General features: G+C 39.1%; 1 protein-coding gene across 4 annotated transcripts in view; it reads left to right on the top strand.

The window, feature by feature from the left end:
• orc5 (origin recognition complex, subunit 5) overlaps positions 1 to 22,665 on the top strand; it is a 108,212-nt gene extending 85,547 nt beyond the window's left edge. For 3 of the 4 annotated variants that reach the window (XM_072562701.1, XM_072562700.1, XM_072562698.1), the window contains 2 exons: positions 13,535 to 13,647; positions 22,145 to 22,665. In XM_072562701.1, coding sequence (XP_072418802.1) covers positions 13,535 to 13,647; positions 22,145 to 22,190 — 159 coding nt within the window. In that variant the 3' untranslated portion in view covers positions 22,191 to 22,665. Of the gene's footprint in view, positions 1 to 13,534; positions 13,648 to 21,979; positions 22,063 to 22,144 lie in introns of those variants that run through there. The other variant, XM_072562699.1, reaches the window with a different exon arrangement.
• The last annotated feature ends 385 nt before the right edge of the window (positions 22,666 to 23,050 follow it).

The raw sequence follows: 23,050 nt of genomic DNA, 5'->3' as shown, positions 1-23,050 counted from the left end.
GCAGCATTGTCATCTTCAGTTGTGACATTAAAGAATCATTCTCAGGCCACTTGGCAAAAACTTGAACAGGAAATTGTGTTGATGTGTTTTAAAATAAATGTGACCTATTGAAGAGATATTTCTTTCTTCAATCTATTTTCCAGCCTTTCAGCTGCGGTCACTGTACAAAATGTAAACATGGGTTCAGTACTGTCAAGTCACAGAATTAGAGCAATTTTACAAATTAGCTTCTTGAGGAATAAAAAGAATCAGATTGATTTCTTCTGACTTAGTGTACCATGATACTCTATCTCTCAAACTCCCAATTGTGACTTCATAAGATTTGATTCCCCTTTAAATGCAGAAACCAGTCATGATCATTACTTACTTTTAATTATATTCAAATTAGATGCTTAAAAGCTCTGGTGTTCGGATTTTTATTCTCAGACCATCAAATCCATTACTACCCTGGCTTAAGGAAAACGGTTGTAAAAGCAAACCAGTCAACAAAACATGAACTGTTAATTTCTATGAAAGATTATGCATCTCTGCTAAATATAATTCATATTCTTAGCTGGGAAAAGATCCAGCTTTCTAGTGACAAATAATGTACCATCTGGAATGATTAATCTAAATGTTTCCATAGAAACCGACATGCAGTTTCAGTATAAACAGATTTATGCAATTTTCTTAATACGCTAATTGCTTTGAAAGCAGATCTTAACTTATAAATTTATATCACCATTTATTCTCTTTGCCTTGATCTTACATGAAAATGGACTGTCAGCTATCTAGCAATGCCAGAGCTGCAATTAACTACATGGAAATTACAACACGGGTGCATTTAAGCCATGTTTATCCATTAGTTGTTTGAACGTGCCTACTTTTTTTTCAAAACCCATTTTCTCTTTCACCAGCTATCCAAGCTATAGGTTGATGTGACTCCGCTTTAGTCTTTTAATTCCACATACTGATGCTCGTCAGTTTGTGAAAAATAAGTGGCCTTTCCTAAATTTCTTGCATTTTCATCTGGCATCTAAGAACCCATGATTCTGTGGCACCCTCAGTGAGTGTATTCATAATTAGTCTGGCTATCTCTGATATATGTGATGGTTTCTGATAACCATCTGAAGTTCAGTCAAGAAGAAAGATAAATATATAACTTCTTCTGAGCTTGTCACTTTTGACCAAAAGTGCATTAATGCATTAAGTCTCTGGCAGAAATGATGGGTATTTCACCCTGAAATTCATTCCTAGTATGCAGTAGATTTGAGCATTGGCTTTGCTATGCATGGTCAGTGATCTGTGGAAAAGCAGACCATCTGTTTTCATAGTCCTGTGGGGCAAAGGTGCAAATGTTGTATCAGAATAATTCCAGACTTGCATTGATGATAAGAGGAAACTTTTCATACAAGAAAGAACCTCTGACATAACTGTGTAAATAGAAAACTGCTTCTTCTCAATATACTGAATTACTTTAGATTTAGTCTAGGAGAACCCAAGTCTTTATGAACATTTCTGCATTTCTACAGGTAACTGATAATTTGCAGAGAACTTTGGTATTTGTTAGATATTTTCATGGAGACGTTCAGACATCTGATGAATTCCCTTATGCAAAAAATTCTATTTTGCAGAACATGTTGAGTATTCTCAGACTCTCAAAAACAAAAGTCTGAAATATTTCAAAAAGCATCAACTATAGTTGAATTGCAGTATCTGTACCATGACTAAGTCTTCCTGCTGCCAATTCTTATGCTGAGCTTCACCCTATATATAGCATAACGTGCATTAGGGGTGGTTGGAGGTTGGGATGGGACGGTGGCAGTGGGGAAGAGAAGGAGTTAGTCGAAGTTGGTGGCACGGAAGTTGAAGGTATGCAGGATATAAACTTTGGTACATTTCTGATACAAGTTGTGCTTTCATATAGGGTGAACCTCTGTGAAAATTGACAATAGGAAGTCTTCATTGTGAGGAAGTGAGGACTGCAGATGCTGGAGATCAGAGCTGAAAAATGTGTTGCTGGAAAAGTGCAGCAGGTCAGACAGCATCCAAGGAGCAGGAGAATCGACGTTTCTGGCATAAGCCCTTCTTCAGGAATGAGGCCTTAAATGAGCATTTAAATTTGCTGGAAAGGCCACCAGAATCTTTAGAGATGGCTAAAATTCAATTGAAAATGAAGCAGCTTGAGTTAGAGGCAAAAGACAAGGCAGAGGGCAACAGAAATGAAACAGTTTGAATTATGACTAAAAGCAGAAGAGAGACAAAGGAAGAAAGAAGGAGTTTGAACTTCAGATATTGACACTTAGGCAGGAGTTCAACAATTCACTTTCTGAAATAGTGAGAACTCGTGGAAGAGCACAGTTAAAACAGCACTAATAGCATCTGAAATGGCTGATGATTGAGTTGGTCCATAAATCAAAGTTTGGCTTCCAAAATTAGTTCCAATCCATAAGGGATAGAAATTGGGGAAAAGAGAAATCTTTGTGTGGAAAGGGAAAGGTAGGTCTTGGTGAAGATCGTAAGGATAACTTACCACAGGTTAAAAAGGAAACCCTTGAAGGGGAAAGAGGTTTAAAAAGCCCCAGTGTTTTTGCTGCAATAAAGTAGGCCACATCAAATCAGTGTTGGTAGATTAGGAAAAGCACTGGGAAGCCAGATGTAGGAAAATAGGATAAGCCAGTGAATTTTGTTAGAGTGGTAATAGAAAGCACAGTGGAGATTAGAAAGCTGCACCAGAATGTACAAGCTGGTTGGAGGTTGGTTAAGGAAGAAGTGCCAGATCTTTTTAAACCATATACCTGCAAGTGTAAAGTTTACTCACGTAGGCCAGAGGATAGTGTAGATGTCATCTTATAGATGAGCAAAGTCTCAAGGATTCTACTGTTGAGGATAGCAATGTAATAATGTATGGAAATATGTTAATGAGAATGCACAACAAAACCTGGTTTTAAAGTTTAAAGAATCTGGAGGAATCAAGCACCAATCTGCCACAGAATCTTGAAGTTGGAACTGATTCTCTTCAACATGTGCAATTGTGGACCCTACCACGATGAACCTTCGTGGCTGATGTCACAACTTTCACTTTAGCTCTCAATATTTGAGGGCTAGCCAAAAGCTTCAAGACCAACTTTTTTAGATAAAGGATATTTTTGGTTTTTAGGTGCAAGGCAGTAAATACATTTGCACAGATTTAATTATTATAACTTATTCTAACCCTGTAAATAAGGTTAAAATTGAGGTCAATGACTGTTTGGATTTCTGAACTTATGAAACTGTGATGAATTTTGCAAATTTTACCCTCAGGAAATGTTTTAAATCTGCTATCTTATCTTTAAACTATGAATTCTCGTTCCAGATTGCCCACATGAGGAAACATCCTTTCTATGTTGACGTTGTCAATCCCTTTCAGCATCTTTTCTACCTCAATTAGATCCCCTGTCATTCTTCTAAACTCCCGACAGTATAGCCCTGAACTGCTCAATCGTTTTTTTTTCATAAGTCATTCCTCATCTCTGGAATTAATTGAGTGAATTTTCCCTGAACTGACACCAATGCAAGTCCATCCCTTCTCAATGGGACCAAATTATATGAATTGCTTGAGGTGCGGTCTCACTAATGCCTTGGACAGTTGCAGCAACACTTTCCTATTTTTATATTCTATTTCTTGATCAAATACCAAAATTTCATTTGCTTTCTTCATTTAATACCTGCACATCAGCTTTCTGTGATTCATGCATGCGGACACCCAGGTTCCTCTGCACCGAAACACACTCAAGTTTCTATTTAGATAATAATAAGTTGCCTTTATGTTCATCCGACCAACATGGATAACTTTCTCACTTATCCACATTAAACATATCTGCCACATTTTGACCTCTTCACAAACCTATCCGTATTCAATTGACAACAGAACTCATAGCTGAACAGATTCTGAAATTAAATCAATTTCTGTTTGCCCACTTCGATAAGGTGCTGGTTGTGATACAGTGCATGACCCTTGTCCTGATCTCAATATGGGCCTGGATTACATGCATTTCCCTACTGCTTGCACCTCCTTATCTCCCCAACCCAAACTTCACTTTTGTAGCAAGGAATGACCAAGTAACTATTTTTGCTATGTGAAATATTAACATAGGAATAATGTATATTCTGGCTACTGTTTATCTCTCAACAGACATGACTTTTTTGTGTGGCCTTGCTGTGTTCAAATAAATTATTTCCCATCATGAGGACAGTTAGCTAGATGACTGGTTTGTGATGTGGAGTGATACCAACAGTATGATTTCAATTCCTGCACCCCTGAGGTTACTGTGAAGGACTCTCCTCTTTTTTTCCCCTTTGCCTGAGGTATAATGACCCCCTGGTTTAACCACTACCAGTCTTCTCTAATGAGGGAGTATCCCTATGTTCCAGTAAGACTCTGGCAATTTTGCCAGCACCATATTTTCCATCGTCATCAGCAACTATATGTCAAAATTGATTAATCTATCGTAGTAAGCTATGAAAGGTGCTATAAAAACACTAGTTGGATCCCATGTAGTTTTTGTTTTATTTTATGCTTCAAACATTGCCACTTCTGTTCTCTCGGCCTTGTATTTTGTCATTCAGAGAACCAGGGTAAAACATCATAATATAACCTTTTCAGAGAAATGTTTGGTTTTCCAAATTTGCAGTTGTGGGAACATAATGGAACTGAGGCTTTAAGGAATGCTCTGTATAGTTTGGAATTTGCTCATATCTTGAGAGTTTTATTTTGTTTATTGACATTTCAAACAGCTACGAGAATGTAATGTTTGTAGTTCATTCTTTGAGCTATTGCCCTGAAAATTGTAAATAAAGTTCTCTCTACTTCTATTGAGGGTAGTTGTGAAGAAGTATTTGTGGTGAAACATTTATTTTTAACATGTTTCAATGCTATAGCATCTGTAAATAGAAACCATCTGTAAAATGTGTTCCATTATCCTGATAGATACTTCAGCATACAACAAAAAAATAAAGAATTGATTGAGAACAATAACTTTTTGGTACACTATAGTATGGTCTCAACTAGTAACAAGTTCTTTGAATTTTACGGGCCATTTGTTTTAATTTTTTTCGTTTATAAAATCATGGATTGGTATAGCGCAGAAATGGACTATTGGTTTTATTGAGCCAATGCTGGCACTTGGTTTAAGATATCCAACTAGTTTACTGAATGTTTCCCATTGCCTTTGTACATTTTCTCCCCTTCAAACATTTAGTCAATTTCTTCTTAAAAGTTACTATTATATTTACTTCAGTCAATCATCCAGCCTCTTTGCAAGTACACACTTCTACGTTTGCTTTCTGGTACTTTTAATTAGTTGCAATCTGTCCCCTTTGAAAATTGACCTCACAGCTACTTTAACAGTTTCTCTTAATTTATCCTATCAACACTGGTCAAGATTTTGGGCACCTATCAAATCTGTTCTTAACCTTCTCCTCTGCAGGGAGACTAACCCTCGCTCCCTAGGATAAGCCAGTTTCTCAAATTAAGTCGAGTCCTTATCCTCACTACCATTTACTAAACCTCTTCGGTACCCTATCTAAATTTTTGCAATCTTTTCTAAAGTTTAGTGCTCAGGTATTCTGGTAAAAAGTTGTTTACCTTGTTTTCTCCTTTCCCCATACTTACCACCAGACTTGCCAAAAATTATTTCTAGAACTTTCTGTTTTTATTTTGGATATTCAGTATCAGGTGGACTTTGCTTTGGTTTTTGTATCCTGTTTCCCTATTAATAAGGTCAATAATTCCATTTGTTTTTCTAACAGCTCTTTCAATTTATTCTGACAATTTCAAACATTTGAGTACAAGCATCCCTGCGTCCATCCAGTTGTTTCACCCACTTTAAAATAGTGTTGTTTATTTTGTTTCCTTTCTTCATTGTCCTACCAAAATACATTACATTGTACTTCCCTACTACAAATTTAATTTGCCAAAAATCTGGATATTTTACTAGTAAAACAATTTTGTCCAGACACAATACAGTTGTCCTCATTGTGCTATTGTCTGCAAATTTGGAAATTATTTCCATTTTACCCAAATTAATATTTTAACTATATTAAAAAAGCAAATGGTCCTAAGACTGATCTCTAAGAAATCCCTTTAGATCCATGGACTTTAGTTTTGTTAATAAAGTTGTCAATATCTTTTTAAAATCCATGCATATCCAACCATGTTATTATAGTAATTGCATTTATATAGCACATTTTAAAGGAGTAAAATGCCTGTGCTTCAGAGGTGCATTGCCAAATAAAATTGGTAATCGGCCATATAAGAAAATATTACGACGCATGAAAGAAAGGTGTTCAGGAGCATGATAAGGATGTATAGAGGTTCAGGAAGGAAATTGAGTTTGGGGTAGCTAAAGACATGGCTGACAGTGGTGGAGAAAATGAAATTGCGGTATTTGCAAGAGGCCACAATTGGAGGAATACAGCTGTCTAAGTATGGGATAGAGCTGGATCTGGTTACAGACATGAGAGGGTCATGGAGGATTTGAAATTATCTAGATTTTGAAAATCAGCTTTGTTATGTCAGGATCTAATTTAATTCACTGGACATAGGACTTGATATATGTTAGGTTACAGGCATTAAATTTGGATAAGCTCAAGTTTATGTAGGTGGCAAATGGAAGGTTGACCAGGCCCGCACTGGAATTATCCAGCTAGATGTACTGCACACATGGATAAAAGGTTCAACAGAAATTGAGCTGTAGCAGGGGCAGAGTTGGGCAAAGTTACAAAGACAGAAATAGGCCGTTTTAATAATGGATTAGACGTTTCATCAGAAGCCCATCTCTAGATCATATATAGCACTGAGGTTGCGAATGGTCAGGTTCAGTCTCCTGGTTGCCAGGGAAAGGGATGAAGTTGGTCACTATGATCTGAGTTTATAACCTCATTAACACTCTTTTACTTTAAAAAGCAACCTCGCTAGTTGTTTATAAGTGAGGCAAGAGTAGCAAGCTCAAGTTTGCAATGGATAGTTGATAACTTCCAAAACGTTGAAATGGAGAAAGGGTCTTTGTAATGCTACCATGATGGGGATATATTTGGCAACATACTTCAGAAACCAGGACTGATTCAAGGTAACATTTGCTAATTTGGAATGGTGTCAATTCTCCTGGGATTTTGTGATTTGCCCTAATTAAGTTCTTGAATTATATTCTTAGAATATATTGTGTGTACTGCTGGCAACTCAACAAATAGGATAATACAGAAAATGCTTGAAATAAAGGTTACAAAGGGCCCTTGGGAAAGCTTAGAAAAATAATTGCATGAGGGTCAGAAGTTGCTTCAGCCTTTCAAAAAGCACTTGCTGATAGTTTCTGCTTTGTTAGTTGTTTTAAAGGCTGAATGGAAGAAAAATTGGTTGCAGATTATCAAAATAAAAGGACTCTAGGATAAATATTTGCTGGCTGATGCAGTGGAGATACTGTTGAGAATGCATTGATTACAATTTCCGTGCATGGCATTTGTCAAGAAGGCAGCAATTCAGATATTGTTGACCTGAGTCAAATTAATATGTTATTGTTAGTTGGGAGCAGATGCAGAAAAGATATTGTTTTGTTGGAATCAGTTCAGGGATCCTTTATATGGAGGGATTGTCTATGAGCATAAGTATAAGGTTAGGACACTACTCATTGGTATTCAAAAGAATGAGAGGTGATCCCAATGAAACATGGATTCTTAAGGAATGTGACAGAATAAATGCTGAGAAAATGTTTTCCATCATGGGTGTGCCTAGGACCAGGGGCAAAGTGTCAGAATTAAGGGGTGTCAATTTAAGAGGGAGAGGAGGAGAAATTTCTTGGAGAGTTGATTGTCTTTGGAATTCTCTGCTACAGGGAGCTGTGATGAAAACATCTTGTGTATATTTAAGGTTGAAATATATAGTTAGATTCTTGATCAGATGGGGAAAGGCCAGGAAAGTGGACATGAGAAATGTCAGATCAATCACAATCCTGTTGAAAGCTAGAGCAGACTCAAAGGGCCAAATGGCCCTCTGCTTAACCGTCCTACTATTTATGGTTTTATAAGTGGTGCATCTAGGGTTTCTATTGAAGTAAGATAGATCAAATGTGTTATTCACCAAATGGATAACCCAAAGATTCTATATAGTTGTCCTTGCTTCTGCTGGCCCAAGTTAATTCCTGGCATATCATGTTCTCCTACTGTTTATTGTGTACTTCATTGATGATTACCATGCACCTGCTGCCCTTGTCCTTCTAGATGATAGAGTTTGCAAATTTTAATGCTATCAAAGGAGGTTTGGTGAGTTTTTGCAGTGCACTAGATGGTACAAACTGCTGCTTCTGTGCATTGTCTTTGAAGGTTGTGAATGCACAAAGTAGTAGCAGTGCTGTTGAAATGGGCTGCTTTGTCCTAGATGAAGTTGAGTTTTTTGAATGTTTTTGGAGCTGTAGTCATCTAGGCAGATGCACAATATTCTGCAATGTTCTTGACTTGGGCCTTTTAGATAGTGAACAGAGATGAGTTACTCATTGTAGAATTCCTATCCTTTGACATACACTTTTAGCCACATTATTTGTATGATGAGTCAGTTTAGTTTCTGATCAGTTGTAACCCCAAGGTATGACAGTAGGAAATTCAGTGATGGTAATGCTATTGAATCTGTCAAATCCATTTGTTTTGCTCTAAATTTACTAAGATGTGATTCTTATAAAATGTTATAGAATTTAGCCTTTGAAAGGATTAATGTTTCAAATAATATAGCTACTTCCTAGATCATCAGAAAATATTATAGTTTTAGTTATAGTAAACATATTGTGACAGTGTCAAAGTATCGATGCTTGGACTATTGCTGCAGTTTCTCTGCTTAACAAGATATATTTTCAACACTGTTCTAGCTGAATGAATTGTATGTAATATTTATCTATTATTACTCACTATTAAAATCTATGATAACCCCTACAAGCCCCATGGGGAATTACCAATTGATTTCTGCATGGGTCTCATTGAGTGTGATTATCCTTGGTAACAGGCAGTGGGAACTCATCACCTGAGCCCTTTCTAAAGCAGAACTAGAAGTGCCCTCTTATGTCACAATGATAGTGTCTCTACCCCTGCACTGATAGGCCTGGGTCCAAGTCCCAGCTGCCCCAGAGGTTCTTTAAAAAAAAAGGTTAAATCTTTAAAATAGCAGTCTGCAGAATTGTCTGTCCAGGGCTGGTTCTAGCTTTTACCTGCCGCAAATACATAATGTTCCTTTTGACTCAAATGTCCTTTATCGATCAGCGTATTGAGTACAGGAGTTGGGAGGTTATGTTGCGGCTGTATAGGACATTGGTTAGGCCACTGTTGGAATATTGCATGCAATCCTGGTCTCCTTCCTATCGGAAAGATATTGTGAAACTTGAAAGGGTTCAGAAAAAATTTACAAGGATGTTGCCAGGGTTGGAGGATTTGAGCTGTAGGGAGAGGCTGAACAGGCTGGGGCTGTTTTCCTGGAGCGTCGGAGGTTGAGGGGTGATCTTATAGAAGTTTATAAAATCATGAGGGACATGGATAGGATAAATAGACAAAGTCTTTTCCCTGGTGTGGGGGAGTCCAGAACTAGAGGGCATAGGTTTAGGTTGAGAGGGGAAAGATGTAAAAGAGACCTAAGGGGCAACTTTTTCACGCAGAGGATGATACGTGTATGGAATGAATTGCCAATGGAAGTGGTGGAGGCTGGTTCAATAGCAACATTTAAAAGAAGGTATCTGAATGAATAGGAAGGGTTTGGAGGGATATGGACCGGGTGCCGGAAAGTGGGGCTAGATTGGGTTGGGATATCTGGTTGGCATGGATGGGTTGGACCAAAGGGTCTGTTTCCATGCTGCATATCTCTATGATTCTGTCTTCCTGAGTTATTACACAAGCAAGTGGCAATAAATATAAATTACTTACCACCCACCAGCCTTCCCTAGTTACACTATATAGATTTCTGAGAGATAGCCTTCATTCTTCTGAACTCCATAAAATATATCCTAACTAATTCAACCTCTCCTCATTCACCAGCCCCACAATTCCAGGAATTAGTCAAGTATACCTTCTCTGCACTTCTTCTATAACAATAACATCCTTCCTCAGATGAGGAGAACAAAACTGCATACAGTATTTCATATGTGGTCTCACCAAGGCCCTGTGCAGTTGAAGTAAGACATCCCTGCTCCTATACTTGAATTCTCTCATTATGAAGCTCAATGTACTATTTCATACCATTTGTTGCCTTTGCCATCTGTTGCACTTGTACACCAGTCACTGAAAATAAACAAGGACACCCAGGTCTTATTGCACCTCTCCTTTTCTCAGTTTTGCCATTTAAGAGTAGGCTGATACATGCTGGAAGAGAGTAAGACAACGTCAAACTTGTGAAACTGCTATGAAAAAAAAGCTTTTTTGAATACAGCCTAAATAGCCATTATATGCTCAAGAACACCTGTTGCATGAATTCATCCTGATGTTGTTAATTGTCTTGTGTATCAATATATAATTATACAAAAACGTTTGGGAATAGTCCATGTTGGAAGGATTTTTAAAAGTGTATTCACAGCATGTGAACATCACTGGCTGGCCCATCTATATTACTCAGACAGCAGTGAAGAGTGCAACACATTGCTGTGGGTGTGGAGTCAAATGTAGGTTAGACCAGGTAAGGATGGTTGTTCTTTCCTGAAGGGCATTAGTGAACAGACAGGATTTTTTAACAATAATCAAGAATGTTATCATTTGACTGTTGAATCACAATTCCACCATTTGCCATGGTGAGATTCAAGCTCAGTTCCTCAGAACATTACCTGGGTCTCTGGATTAATAGTCTAATGGTAACACCACTAGGCTATCGCCTTGTATTCCCCCTTAGGTATTAATATATTGTTAATGAATTTAGTTAACGTTAAGGAGAAGCCATTGCTGGTTATTAATTTTCTGAGTATGTCTATATGGAACAATTTATGGGATGAGAGGGGTAACATTAAAGATTATGATAAAGTCCACAAAAAAAGGATGAATGTGTCTTTATTTCAACTTCTAACTGGCTTGCAGTTTTAGTATTGGCTGTAAATTGTTGTTTAGTGAGTAACTGTCTTCTGATTTGAAAGGTTAACACTTCAAGGCCTACTCGAAAGCCTTGAGCTCATAATCGTGACAAACATGTCAGTGCAGTGCTGAGGGAGTGCTGTACTGTTAGAGGTGGGTGCATCATTGAATGATGCATTAAACCAATGTCCCATCAATGCACTCAAGTAGATAAAAAAAACCCTTAGTGCTATTTGAAGAGAAGTGTGGAAGTTCTCGTGATCATTATTTATCCCTTGCTACTATCACTGGGGCAATGCAATTAGAGACGGTTAAGATGGCAAGGGATTTCAGTATGATTAGTAGGACCCTGTTATGTACTGAAGATCAGAGGGACTTTGTACATATTCGTGGATTCCTGAAGCGCGGGGCAGGTAGGTAAGATGGTTAAGAACCTGTGTAAAATACTTGTCTTTGCTAACCAAGACATAGAATGAAAGTTATGCTGAAATTCTGTAAAATGCTGGTTAGGCCAGAAATGAAATACTGCATGGAGTCTGGTCACCACATTGTAGACAGGATGTGCTTCCACTAGAAAGAGTACAGTGGAGATTTATCAGAATGCTGCCTCGACTGCAGGATCTGAGATATGAGGAAAAATTCAATAAAGTGAAATTGTTTCTCTTGACTCAGTGAAGGTTGAGTAAGTCTTGACAGTGATGTGTAAATATGAGCAGCAAAGATGTTGTTATGGACCAGACCAAACCCCTCAAAATATATTAAGATAGCTTAGACCCTGATGTTTTTTTATTTTAAAGGTAAGTGCTCTGGATGTAATTTGATTGGTCAAACTAACAAATTTGAAGCAAATCGCACTTTATTCATATGCTACAGTTAAAATACAAAACAAAACAAAGAAGTTGGAATAACTTAGGTCTATTGGACAACTTCACAGAACAATAGATTATTTAATTATTAAACAGTAACTGTTCCAATATTATAATAACATACCATAAACACATTCTGGATTAGTGGTGCTGAAAGAGCACAGCAGTTCAGGCAGCATCCAAGTAGCTACTTGGATGCTGCCTGAACCGCTGTGCTCTTCCATCACCACTAATCCAGAATCTGGTTTCCAGCATCTGCAGCCATTTGTTTTTACCATAAACACACCCTGGACAAAAGCAAATTCAGTAAAACAGATTGTCTCACGTGCAATTCTAGCAGCAGGAAGAGAACCCTGTTCTTTTGGTTCTACCAGAGGGAGGAAAAACAGTTTCCACATCCAGGTTCAAGGCCCGAACAGTTACTACTGAAAACCAAAATTCCTGCTTCTGTGGGAGCTTGACCCCACCCCTGTTTCTAGTTTTCCATATTTAAAAATAAAACCCCAAGATCTCTAAAACTGTTTACTCTCAAGGCTGTCAGTAGACTTCTCATGTTTGCTCTCTCTCAACCTTTCTTCATTTAAAAAAATACCCCAGGACAAAGTACACCTCTTAAAGCCATAGTATTGTCACAATATGGTGAATTAGAAGGTGTTTCTTCTGTCAATGGACAGGTTTAATAACCAGGCAGCTTGGATACAAGATCAGATTGGAGAAGGCTAAGAGGGAAATTATGTTTCTTTCTCATTCAGAGGATGGGGGAATCTGGAACTCGTTACCTGAAAGGCTGATTGAATCAGAAACTCTCCCAACATTTAAGCAGTATTTAGATTCATTTATGTTGCCTTAACTTTTAGGACTATGGGGTCAAATGTTGGAAAATGAGACTAGTGTGCTCTGATCTTTATTGACCGGTGTAGACGTAGTACTGTTTGGCATGATTCTGTGGTGCAAACAGCTAAATCACTAAAACAGATTATCTAATTTGTATTGTGTTATTTGTGCTACAATATGTAACCAAATGGCGACTACCTTTTCCAAAGATCACAAAAGACTACATTTGAGTTGTACATTTCTGCCAGTGAAGTTCTTTATATTCATTTGTAATGTTGCAAAGAACCTTCAGGTCCTGTATAATTGTATTATTTTTAGAAAATGTTGCCTCCTTTAACCCTAATAAAGTATTGCCTAGAACAAAACCTTTTTGGTTGAATTCTTACTAGAAAAGTTTATTACAAAACCAAATTTAAAAAAAAAACTTTGAGAAGCTGATTTATGAAACTGAAGAGTTGCAGCAGACTATAGAGAATGAAATGAAGTAAAAACAGTATTAACAGTGAAGGATAAATGGTGGGAGTTACTTGCAAAGTGAGTCTTTGCTTTACATTACACCTGTTGTGGGCTGAAATTTATGGCGAGTTAGAAATAGAATTTTCCAGACTGGCTATCTCATTGGTGATTATGCACTTGACATATTCTGACTTGCTTAACTGAACTTAAACAAAAAAATAATGGTTATAAATTGTAAAGTATTTGGATTATGCAATCCAAGTATTTGTGTTTTGTTTGAGAAACCTATATTGAATGTGCTTAAAATGCCACCTTTATTTTATTTGCATGGTCAGATTACTTCCCTAGTGGCACTTCAACTGTTAACCCATGTCGGCCATGATGATCAGCTGAATGGACCAAAGTATAAATGCACGACAAGTCTGGATTTCATCACAGCAGTTGCCAGGTACGGGACCAAGTCTTCAGTTGAATTGTAACATTTAAGTGGAGGTATGAGAGAGAAATTATAAAGTTTATCTTTTTGGATTGTTTGGGCACCAGGTATGATGAGTACATTTTATATATTAGCTTTAACGATTATCTGCCAATAGATACTTGGAGTTTGATTTACCTCAAATCATAAAAATTGTGTTTTAAAAAATGCATGATCTTCAAGCTGTCAGGTGAAGCACTGAAAATATTTTTGGTAGTTGCTTCAAAAATATTTAGTCTTAGGTGGAGCTTATTTGGAGGGAAGGGTCATACATCCATCTAATTTTTGAATTTAGTATTCATAATGAAACACAATATAAATCAGTTTTATATCCTAACTAAAAATTTTGTATTTGGCTTAAGATTTAGGAAAAAATCTGTGTTCACTTAACATGATTTTAGGTTTCATTTGTTTTTCAATTCAACGGCTTAAATTATATATTGCATTTGGAAAGCTAATTGTTGTTGAATTGAAACAATATTTTTGAGAACTCAGTAAAACTGAGATCAGGCATTTTGAGCTGGACAGCCTGCATTTTGCAGTAAAAATAACATTGAGCCTATCAATACTCACTGGCATTAAAAGTAAATCTGATAGTGATATTGCACAACTGTATATGTGCAGCTAACCTGGAAATTAGGAGGTTGTTCTGGGTTGCCAGAAGTTGTACTACAATATAGCCAAGAGATTCTGCATTGATGCACCTAGAAGGTCATGATGTGGTTGTTTGCACATAATAGCTATATGCTAAATATGCAGAAAAAGTTGGGGTTTATCCTTTTTATATACAGAGCAGCCTCTGTTATCCAAACATCAGTTATGATCTCAAGATCCTGTAAAAATGTTGCATCAAAGAGGTGTTACTGACACTGGTGTGACAATTGTGCCTTTTGTTTACAATGATTAAACGTGAATGTGGATTACTTGTACTGAAGAAGATGTGAAAACGTTATATCAAAGAGGTGTTATTGACACTGGTGCGTCTTATGTTAACTGTTCTCTAGTCACTTTAAACAGTGTTAAAATAATTTAACACAATAAAATTACTGACATGCTGAACAATTTAAAAGTATGGCAATATCAGTAGGTCTTCATTCCCTTTACAACTTTGTTCTGATAACTTATCTATTATAAGTGATCGCATTTGTTGGTATTACCATGTCAGTGAAGAGAAAGCGAACAGCATTGACAATCGAACAAAAAAACGAGATTTTACTGCGTCTGGATTGTGATGAAAAGGTATCAAAGATTGCTCAAGAGTACAACATTGGAAAAGCAACAGTGTCTGATATCAGCAAAGCAACACCGACAATTGAGAAATTTAACAACCAAAGTGACACTTCATATGCATTAAAAAGAATCCATGAACCCAGCGAAAGATGAACAACTTGACCAAGCCGTATTTTTGTGGTTTTCACAGCAGCGTGAAAAGGGGGTTCCCATATCTGGCCCAATATTACAAGAAAAAAGCTGCTAGTTTCCATGAAGCAGAATAAGAGTCCGATCACAGCGAATCGTTGGGCTGGTTACAGTGCTTCAAAAATCATCATGGCATTTGGCAAGTCAGCATTCTTGGACAGCAGAAGTCCGTGAATGATATTTTACAAATAAAATCACGGACTTCTGCTGTCCAAGAATGCTGACTTGCCAAATGCCATGTGTGAATAAAATTAATTGAGGTGGAGATTGGTTATTATTTTTCAAAGCACTATCCAGTGTTTGTACATACTTTGTCGATTGAAGGAAATAAAACTCTATAAACATGCTTTTTTATGTAATTATGTTCAATACGGCTTCCTTTGTTTACCAGGAGAAAGTGAGGACTTCAGATGCTGGAGATCAGAGCTGAAAATGTGTTGCTGGAAAAGCGCAGCAGGTCAGGCAGCATCCAAGGAGCAGGAGAATCGACGTTTCGGGCATAAGCCCTTCTTCAGGAATGAGGAAAGTGTGTCCATCAGGCTAAGATAAAAGGTAGGGAGGAGGGACTTGGGGGAGGGGCGTTGGAAATGCGATAGGTGAAAGGAGGTCAAGGTGAGGATGATAGGCCGGAGTGGGGTGGGGGCGGAGAGGTCAGGAAGAAGATTGCATATTAGGAAGGCGGTGCTGAGTTCGAGGGATTTGACTGAGACAATGTGGGGGGAGGGGAAATGAGGAAACTGGAGAAATCTGAGTTCATCCCTTGTGGTTGGAGGGTTCCTAGGCGGAAGATGAGGCGCTCTTCCTCCAACCGTCGTGTTGCTATGATCTGGCGATGGAGGAGTCCAAGGACCTGCATGTCCTTGGTGGAGTGGGAGGGGGAGTTGAATTGTTGAGCCACGAACCAACCAACCCAACCACCCTGTGGCTCAACACTTCAACTCCCCCTCCCACTCCACCAAGGACATGCAGGTCCTTGGACTCCTCCATCGCCAGATCATAGCAACACGACGGTTGGAGGAAGAGCGCCTCATCTTCCGCCTAGGAACCCTCCAACCACAAGGGATGAACTCAGATTTCTCCAGTTTCCTCATTTCCCCTCCCCCCACCTTGTCTCAGTCAAATCCCTCGAACTCAGCACCGCCTTCCTAACCTGCAATCTTCTTTCTGATCTCTCCGCCCCCACCCCACTCCAGCCTATCACCCTCACCTTGACCTCCTTCCACCTATTGCATTTCCAACGCCCCTCCCCCAAGTCCCTCCTCCCTACCTTTTATCTTAGCCTGATGGACACACTTTCCTCATTCCTGAAGAAGGGCTTATGCCCGAAACGTCGATTCTCTTGCTCCTTGGATGCTGCCTGACCTGCTGCGCTTTTCCAGCAACACATTTTCAGCAGCTTCCTTTGTTTACGATCAAATCAGTAATCCAAACAAAATACTCCCTGCCCATGTTCGGATAATCGAGGCTGTTCTGTACACTTTTTTTATTCATATGGGAAATCTTAGTTCCTTCAAGCAACCTCTCTAGCATTGAAAAATTACATTTTTTTATTTTTCGTTTTATTAGAAAAGGCTTTTATACTTTTACAAAATTATAAAAATGCAAACAAATAAAAGCAATATAACAATCTTATGTTACAAAAATGCTAACAGCAAGCTACCTACTACTCTCTAAAACAAACCAAAGCTATCAAAAAAACAAAACAATTTCTCCACATTGAGATTCAATAAGTAACTGTACTTAGCGAATTAGGTTTGACTGACCCAGATTGCACTAGACCACCTAATCCAACGTAGAATGAGTCCTATTAGATAAAAATTGTCTTGAATTAGCTTAAATTAAATTGAACTAAATTAGATTAAATTACACCGCTTGCTGCGCTCCCACTGAGGCTCCCATCCATGGGAGTATCAGTTATAATACCCGTATTCATCAAGCTTCTTCCCCCCCAGGGCCCCTGGACTGCCAAATCCGGCACTCACGGCTGTATAAAGGCCCTGGTCAGTATTGCTGACAAGTCCATATTGATGTACTTTAAAAAGAGCCGCCACTTCTTATAGAATGGTTCTGTTTTCTGGCGCATCACGTGTGAGATAATCTTGGGGAATGTGCTCCATCACCAATCTATGCCACCCCATGAGACCTGGAGGTTTTTCTGAGATCCAGTTCATTAGAATGTTCTTCCTTGCACAGTGTGTGAGAATGTTAAATAATCTCTTCCCGTGTTCATCCAGCAAGGGCAAATTTGGCAGTGCCAAAAGAAGGGATACAGGATCCACCTTAATCTCAATTTCCAGGATCCCCCAAAACTCACTAACTGTGGCACTCCAATGTCCATGAATCCTGTAACATGACCATAAACGATGTGTAAGGGTGTCTGTGCTAATTTTACATTTAGGACATCCTGGGGATGTACCTTTTTTGAATTTTGTGAACCATTTTGGAACCATATGGGCCCTGTGAAGACTCTTAAACTGTGTTGCTTATGGTTCATTGCATATCAAAATTTTCCTCACATTCTCCCGTATGTACTCCCATGTCTCAAAAAGAATGTCTTCTCCTAGTTCATGACTCTAGATTCCATAGAGTCTTCCCCCCCCGACGTCTCTGTAAATGGTATGGGATACTGACCAAGAGAGTGCTCGCACACCGAAGCACTCTACTCTCTATTTCAGATTTGTAGGGTTGAGCCAAGAGCGTGGTCCTTCTCTGTATGTGGACCCTAATCTGGAAATACTAGGCAGCCCATATTCGTGACTTAATTGGTCAAAAGAAATCAGACCTCTCCCTCAAATAAATCTCCCAAACAAGACACTCCCTTGACCTCCTATGCCTCGAAGCCAGAGTCCATTGACCCCAGCCTAAATCCTGGGGCTCCAACTAAAGGGGTGAACGGTGGGGTCTTATGTGGATTTCCCTCACCCTGCCACACTATTCTCCTCAATTTAACCGTGTTTAAGATAATCGGGCCTTTACAATGCTCAGACACTGATTTCATCTATCCATAAACAGTAAATTAACAAGGGGACACCTTACCTGAGAAACCTCAATGTCAAGCCATATTGACCCCGAATCCCTACGCACCCAGCCACCCACATTTGACAATAGGGCACCAGGTTTTGCTTCAGATTTGGGAGATCCATACCCTGTGGGAGCTGCAATTTAGTAAATTTAATGAGAAGGGGTCTACGACACCAGATTAAGGACCCAAGCCAGCTGTTTAACCTCCGCTGCACCTGTCTGGGCAGCAACAACAAGAACATTCTCATAGGATATAGTAGCCGAGGAAGAACATTCATTTTAATCAAACCATGATGTTGGTAACCCCTCCCACCGCTGCAGATCCTGTTTTATACTATCTAACAATTGCACAAAGTTAGCTCTGTACAGCTGATGGAAAACGGGGGTAATGAAAATACCCAAATAAAGAAAAGGTTTTTGTGACCATTGAAACGGAAACTGTGTTCCATCCTTCAGGTCAGGCACTCCCACTAAGCACCCCATGGATATGGCTTCCGACTTTGTAAAGTTTATTCTATATCCTGAGAAAATGCCAAATAATGTAACTCTTTGTATTAGTTGGGGTAAGGACGTTTCCGGCTTAGCCAAAAGTAGGAGGACATCATCGGCATAGAGAGTAAGTTTGGCGCAACTATTTCAGGGTCCTTACGAATGGCCTCTGCCAACAGTTCAATTACCATGGCAACTAACAGCGGCAAGAGAGGACACCATTGCTGGCTGCCTCTCCAAATGCTAAAATTATCTGATTTAATGTTGTTCGTAAGAACCTCCGCTTTGGGGCCATTATATAGCACTGCCATCCACCTAGCGAAAGCTCCCCACCCCAAGACCAAAGTGTTCTAGGACAGCAAAAATATATGACCACTCTCCCCGATCAAATGCCTTTTCCAGGGATACCACCAAACTCAGACTTAACCTCTGCTGGCATACCCGCTCTATATTCAACACCCACCTAATGTTATTGGAAGAGCTATGACCCTTAATGAAGTCATCTGGTTGTATTTTATAATAGTGGGCAGTACCTTTTCCAATCTTAGGACAGGATTTTAAAATCTACATTCAGCAATGAGATCAGTCTATACAAGGCACAGCCCTCTGTGTCTTTTCCTTTCTTTAAAATGAGGGAGATATCTGCCTCCCCAAGAGAGGACGGAAGACAGTCCTGGTTAGATGAGTGATGACACATTCCCAGGATTGGCTCAGCCAGCATGTTTATGAACTCCTTGTAGAACTCACTTGGGAACCCATCTGGGCCAGGTGCTATGCCACTTTGAAGTTGTCTTACCACCTCTTCCACCTCCTGTGTTGTTAAGGGCGCATTTAAAAGGGAGGCTTGCTTTGTGGTTATACTGAGGAGGTCCACGTTCTCGAAAAAGGATTCCATTCTTGCCACTCCATCCTAGCAGCCCTGTACTTTTTCCTGGTTGCTGAATACAAGATAGTCAAACCCCCGACGTAAGCCCTGGCGGTCTCTCAAAGCACCAACTGATTACTGACTGCACCTGAATTGATGTCTTAGAAGATCCTGAACTCCCCTTGTGAGATACTCTATAAATTTACTATTCTTCAAAAGAAAACGGAACCATGCGCCAGTGTCGCGTGTCTTTTCCATTACCCTTAATCTTGACATCCAAGTACACTGCTGTATGGTCCGAAATACCTATGTTCCCAATTCTGCAGGATAACACCGAATCCAAACAGACCGATGGGGCAAAGAACATATCAATTCTCATGTGGTACTTGTGAGGGTTAGAGTAGAAAGTAAAATCCCTACCATTAGGGTGAAGGCATCTCCACACATTCACCAACCCCAATTTCCCAAACAAGTCCACTCGCTGTTTAAATTGCAGAGAGATACCTGAGAGACCACTTGGCATCCTGTCTACCTTGGGGTCCATGAGACGGTTAAATTCTCCTCCTATGATTGTACGGCACACCCAAGAGTCATTAATTTAGAGATTGTTGTCAATTAAGAATTTAAGGGGGTGTACTGGGGGACACTAGACATTCAGGATGCCATACTCTTACCCATGTATTAAGGCCTTGAGAATGATGAACCGCCTGTATTCATCCTTGATTTGTTCTACTATCAGGAATGGGAGCTTCCTTTGTACTAGTATGACCATTCCACTACTCTTGGAGTTGAAAGAGGAGAAGAATATCCTACCAAAATCTCCCTGCTGCAACTTCAAATGTTCCCTATCAGTTAAGTATGCTTCCTGCAGCAGAGCGATGTCAAACCTTTTCTTTCTAAGGTTTGATGGTATCTTACAGCCATCATAATTCCTTTCAGCTAAGGCTGTGCCTCAGACTGAAGCAATACCAAGACAAAGAAAACATTTTATTTACACACATGGGAGTTAACAGTGTGCGCCCACCCTGTCCCCTCCATACATCGACCCTATTCATTTTCCATGAAAGAAATAACCACCCCTCACCATTGTACATAATTGTCTTTAATTTACGCCCCCCCCCCCCCCCAAAAAAAAATTTTGGTCACTTACTGAGTTTTGAGAAGATTTGTCACTCAGGTTGAGACTCTGGATGTAAGTTTGCTTGCTGAGCTAGAAGGTTAGTTTTCAGACATTTCGTCACTGTACTCGGTAACATAATCAGTGAGCCTCTGGTGAAATAGCCTGCTTTCTATTTGTGTTTATGTTTCCTTGGGTTCGTGTTGTCATTTCCTGTGGTAAAATTGTTTCCTGATCTTTTTCTCGGGGTGGTAAATGGGATCCAAGTCAATGTGTGTGTTGATGGAGTTCCAGTTGGAATGCCATGCTTCTAGGAATTCTCGACTGTGGCTTTGAGGTCCCATTTACGACCCTGAGAAAAAGAACAGGAAATGATGTCACCACAAGAAATGACATCACCAACCTAAGGAAACCTAAACACACAAATAAAAAGCAGGCCATACCACCAGTGCTTCATCCGGAGGCTCACTGATGATGTTACTGAGTATGGTGAGGAAACATCTGAAAACAAACCTTTCAGCTCAGCGAGCAAACCTACATCTAGTCTCTTCGAAATAAGTGATCCAAAAAGTTCCTTGTTTTTTTGCTAAGTCAAAATTATAAACAGACTTCCAGGATTAAAGCGCAGTACTGCCGGTACCTCAAAGAGTACCTCAATTTCTTCTTGACTTCATCAAACGATTTCCTCTTCTTAATTATGGCCCCAGAGAAGTAGTGAGAAAACATAATTCTCGATCCTGTGTACACCAGGGCCTGTGAATCTCTTCCCAGTCTTCTGGAGGCTTCCATTATCAGCTGCTTCTCTTTATAACCCTGGGGTTGCACTAGGACTGGGCGGGGGCGCTAACCAAACGGGACCTGTACATTGTGATCTGGTGGGCCTGTTTCACACACACCCGGCCCAGCTCGACCTGCAGACCCAGGAACTGCGGGAGAGCACTGTTCCAGGCAACAAAAGGCAAATTCAAATGGCTGGCTTGCTGAAGTGTGAAGTATTCGAAACAGACTACATCCTTGTTGTCAGAGGCATACATAAATGACAAATGACAGTACTTGTGTTAATGCTTAAACTACACACTTTATCCAAGGAAAATACCTTAAGCTAGCCTAATATTTGTGCAAACCAAGTATTTCTTCAGGCTCCAAGGGATGCTATTGCCCTCCTGTGCACTGATTTCAAACCAAATTTTAAACTGTCATTAGAACATCTTTTGCACATTTGACCTGAGTGCCTGTCAGAGTAAATTTTGATGTGTCTTTCTATGTAGAAATTTTACCAATATCAATGCAAATAAGGTTCAATGTCATAAGTTTTGCATTCTAAATACTTTCTGCTTGACTGTATATCAACAATAAGATATATAATCGATAACTGATACGCGCCAACTTTTAAGACAGCAGAGAAAGATACAGTATAACTGAAGCAAGTGGCAACAGTCTGATTTATATCATGCACAAGGTAAATTTTTAATGTGGGTAAGACCTAAATTCATTATAAATATTAACTAGTCAAACCCAGTGAGCTAATTAACAAAATATTGTTTCTTCTTTTCTTCTAGGACGGTGAATTTTGATATAGTGAGATACTTGTATGATTTCTTGTGAGACCAAATACAGCCATATGATACTGCAAGCAATGATCACTGCTTTTGCACCGATTGATACTGATTCATCCACTCCACTGAGAAGTGACAAACATTTTGGCTGCATTTGATTTGTCCAAGCAGGTGTTAGCACAGTATGGAATCTGATAGCAATATCTTGATTGGTCAGAATGGATCTTTAAAATGAACTATTTACCAGGAATCTTCAGTATTTTGGAGCTAAGTGTTAATTATGAGCAGCAGGAATTCAGCGCAATCTGTTACAACGCAATAACAATATATTAGCACAAAAGGCACCTGAAATATATTTATTTTCCTTCATGAAGTATCCTTTTCTCAGAATATAGTGTGGTAGCCATTATGTGTGACTAACCTTCCAATTTTATTAACTCTCTGCTGTAATATTTTGTAGCCCTTATTAATTTTGTTTGGAATCCTCTTTTTAGTGTACAAAATAAATGAATATAATGCAACAATTGTGCTGTATTGCTGTTCATTTTGTTAAACCTTTGAGGAGAAATGTCAAACTAGAGTATTTTTTCCATCTTTGGAGATGGTGAAGCTGATTCATATCTGTTTTTCAGTAATTTAAATTCATGTTATTAATATGGCAAAGTCAAGGACCCTGTGGGCTGAAATCTTGATTTTTGTTCCAGGGCTAGTCCACCCCCTCACCTAACTGTTCCAACACAGGTACAACACTGACATCAACATTATAATGTGCAAGGTTTTTCTGGTATATCCTGTCCACAAAAAGCCGAACAATCCAATTCAATCGTTTATTATCCTATCAGTCTACACTCGGTCATCAGCAAGGTGTCTTTTACAGTGTTGCTAATACCTATTAGCTACAAAGTTAAG

Source organism: Chiloscyllium punctatum, chromosome 44 (assembly GCF_047496795.1).
Source record: "Chiloscyllium punctatum isolate Juve2018m chromosome 44, sChiPun1.3, whole genome shotgun sequence".
In the NCBI taxonomy this organism is placed as follows: domain Eukaryota; kingdom Metazoa; phylum Chordata; class Chondrichthyes; order Orectolobiformes; family Hemiscylliidae; genus Chiloscyllium; species Chiloscyllium punctatum.
The sequence above is the reverse complement of the archived record's forward strand: the minus strand, read 5'-3'. Positions and strand labels throughout refer to the sequence as shown.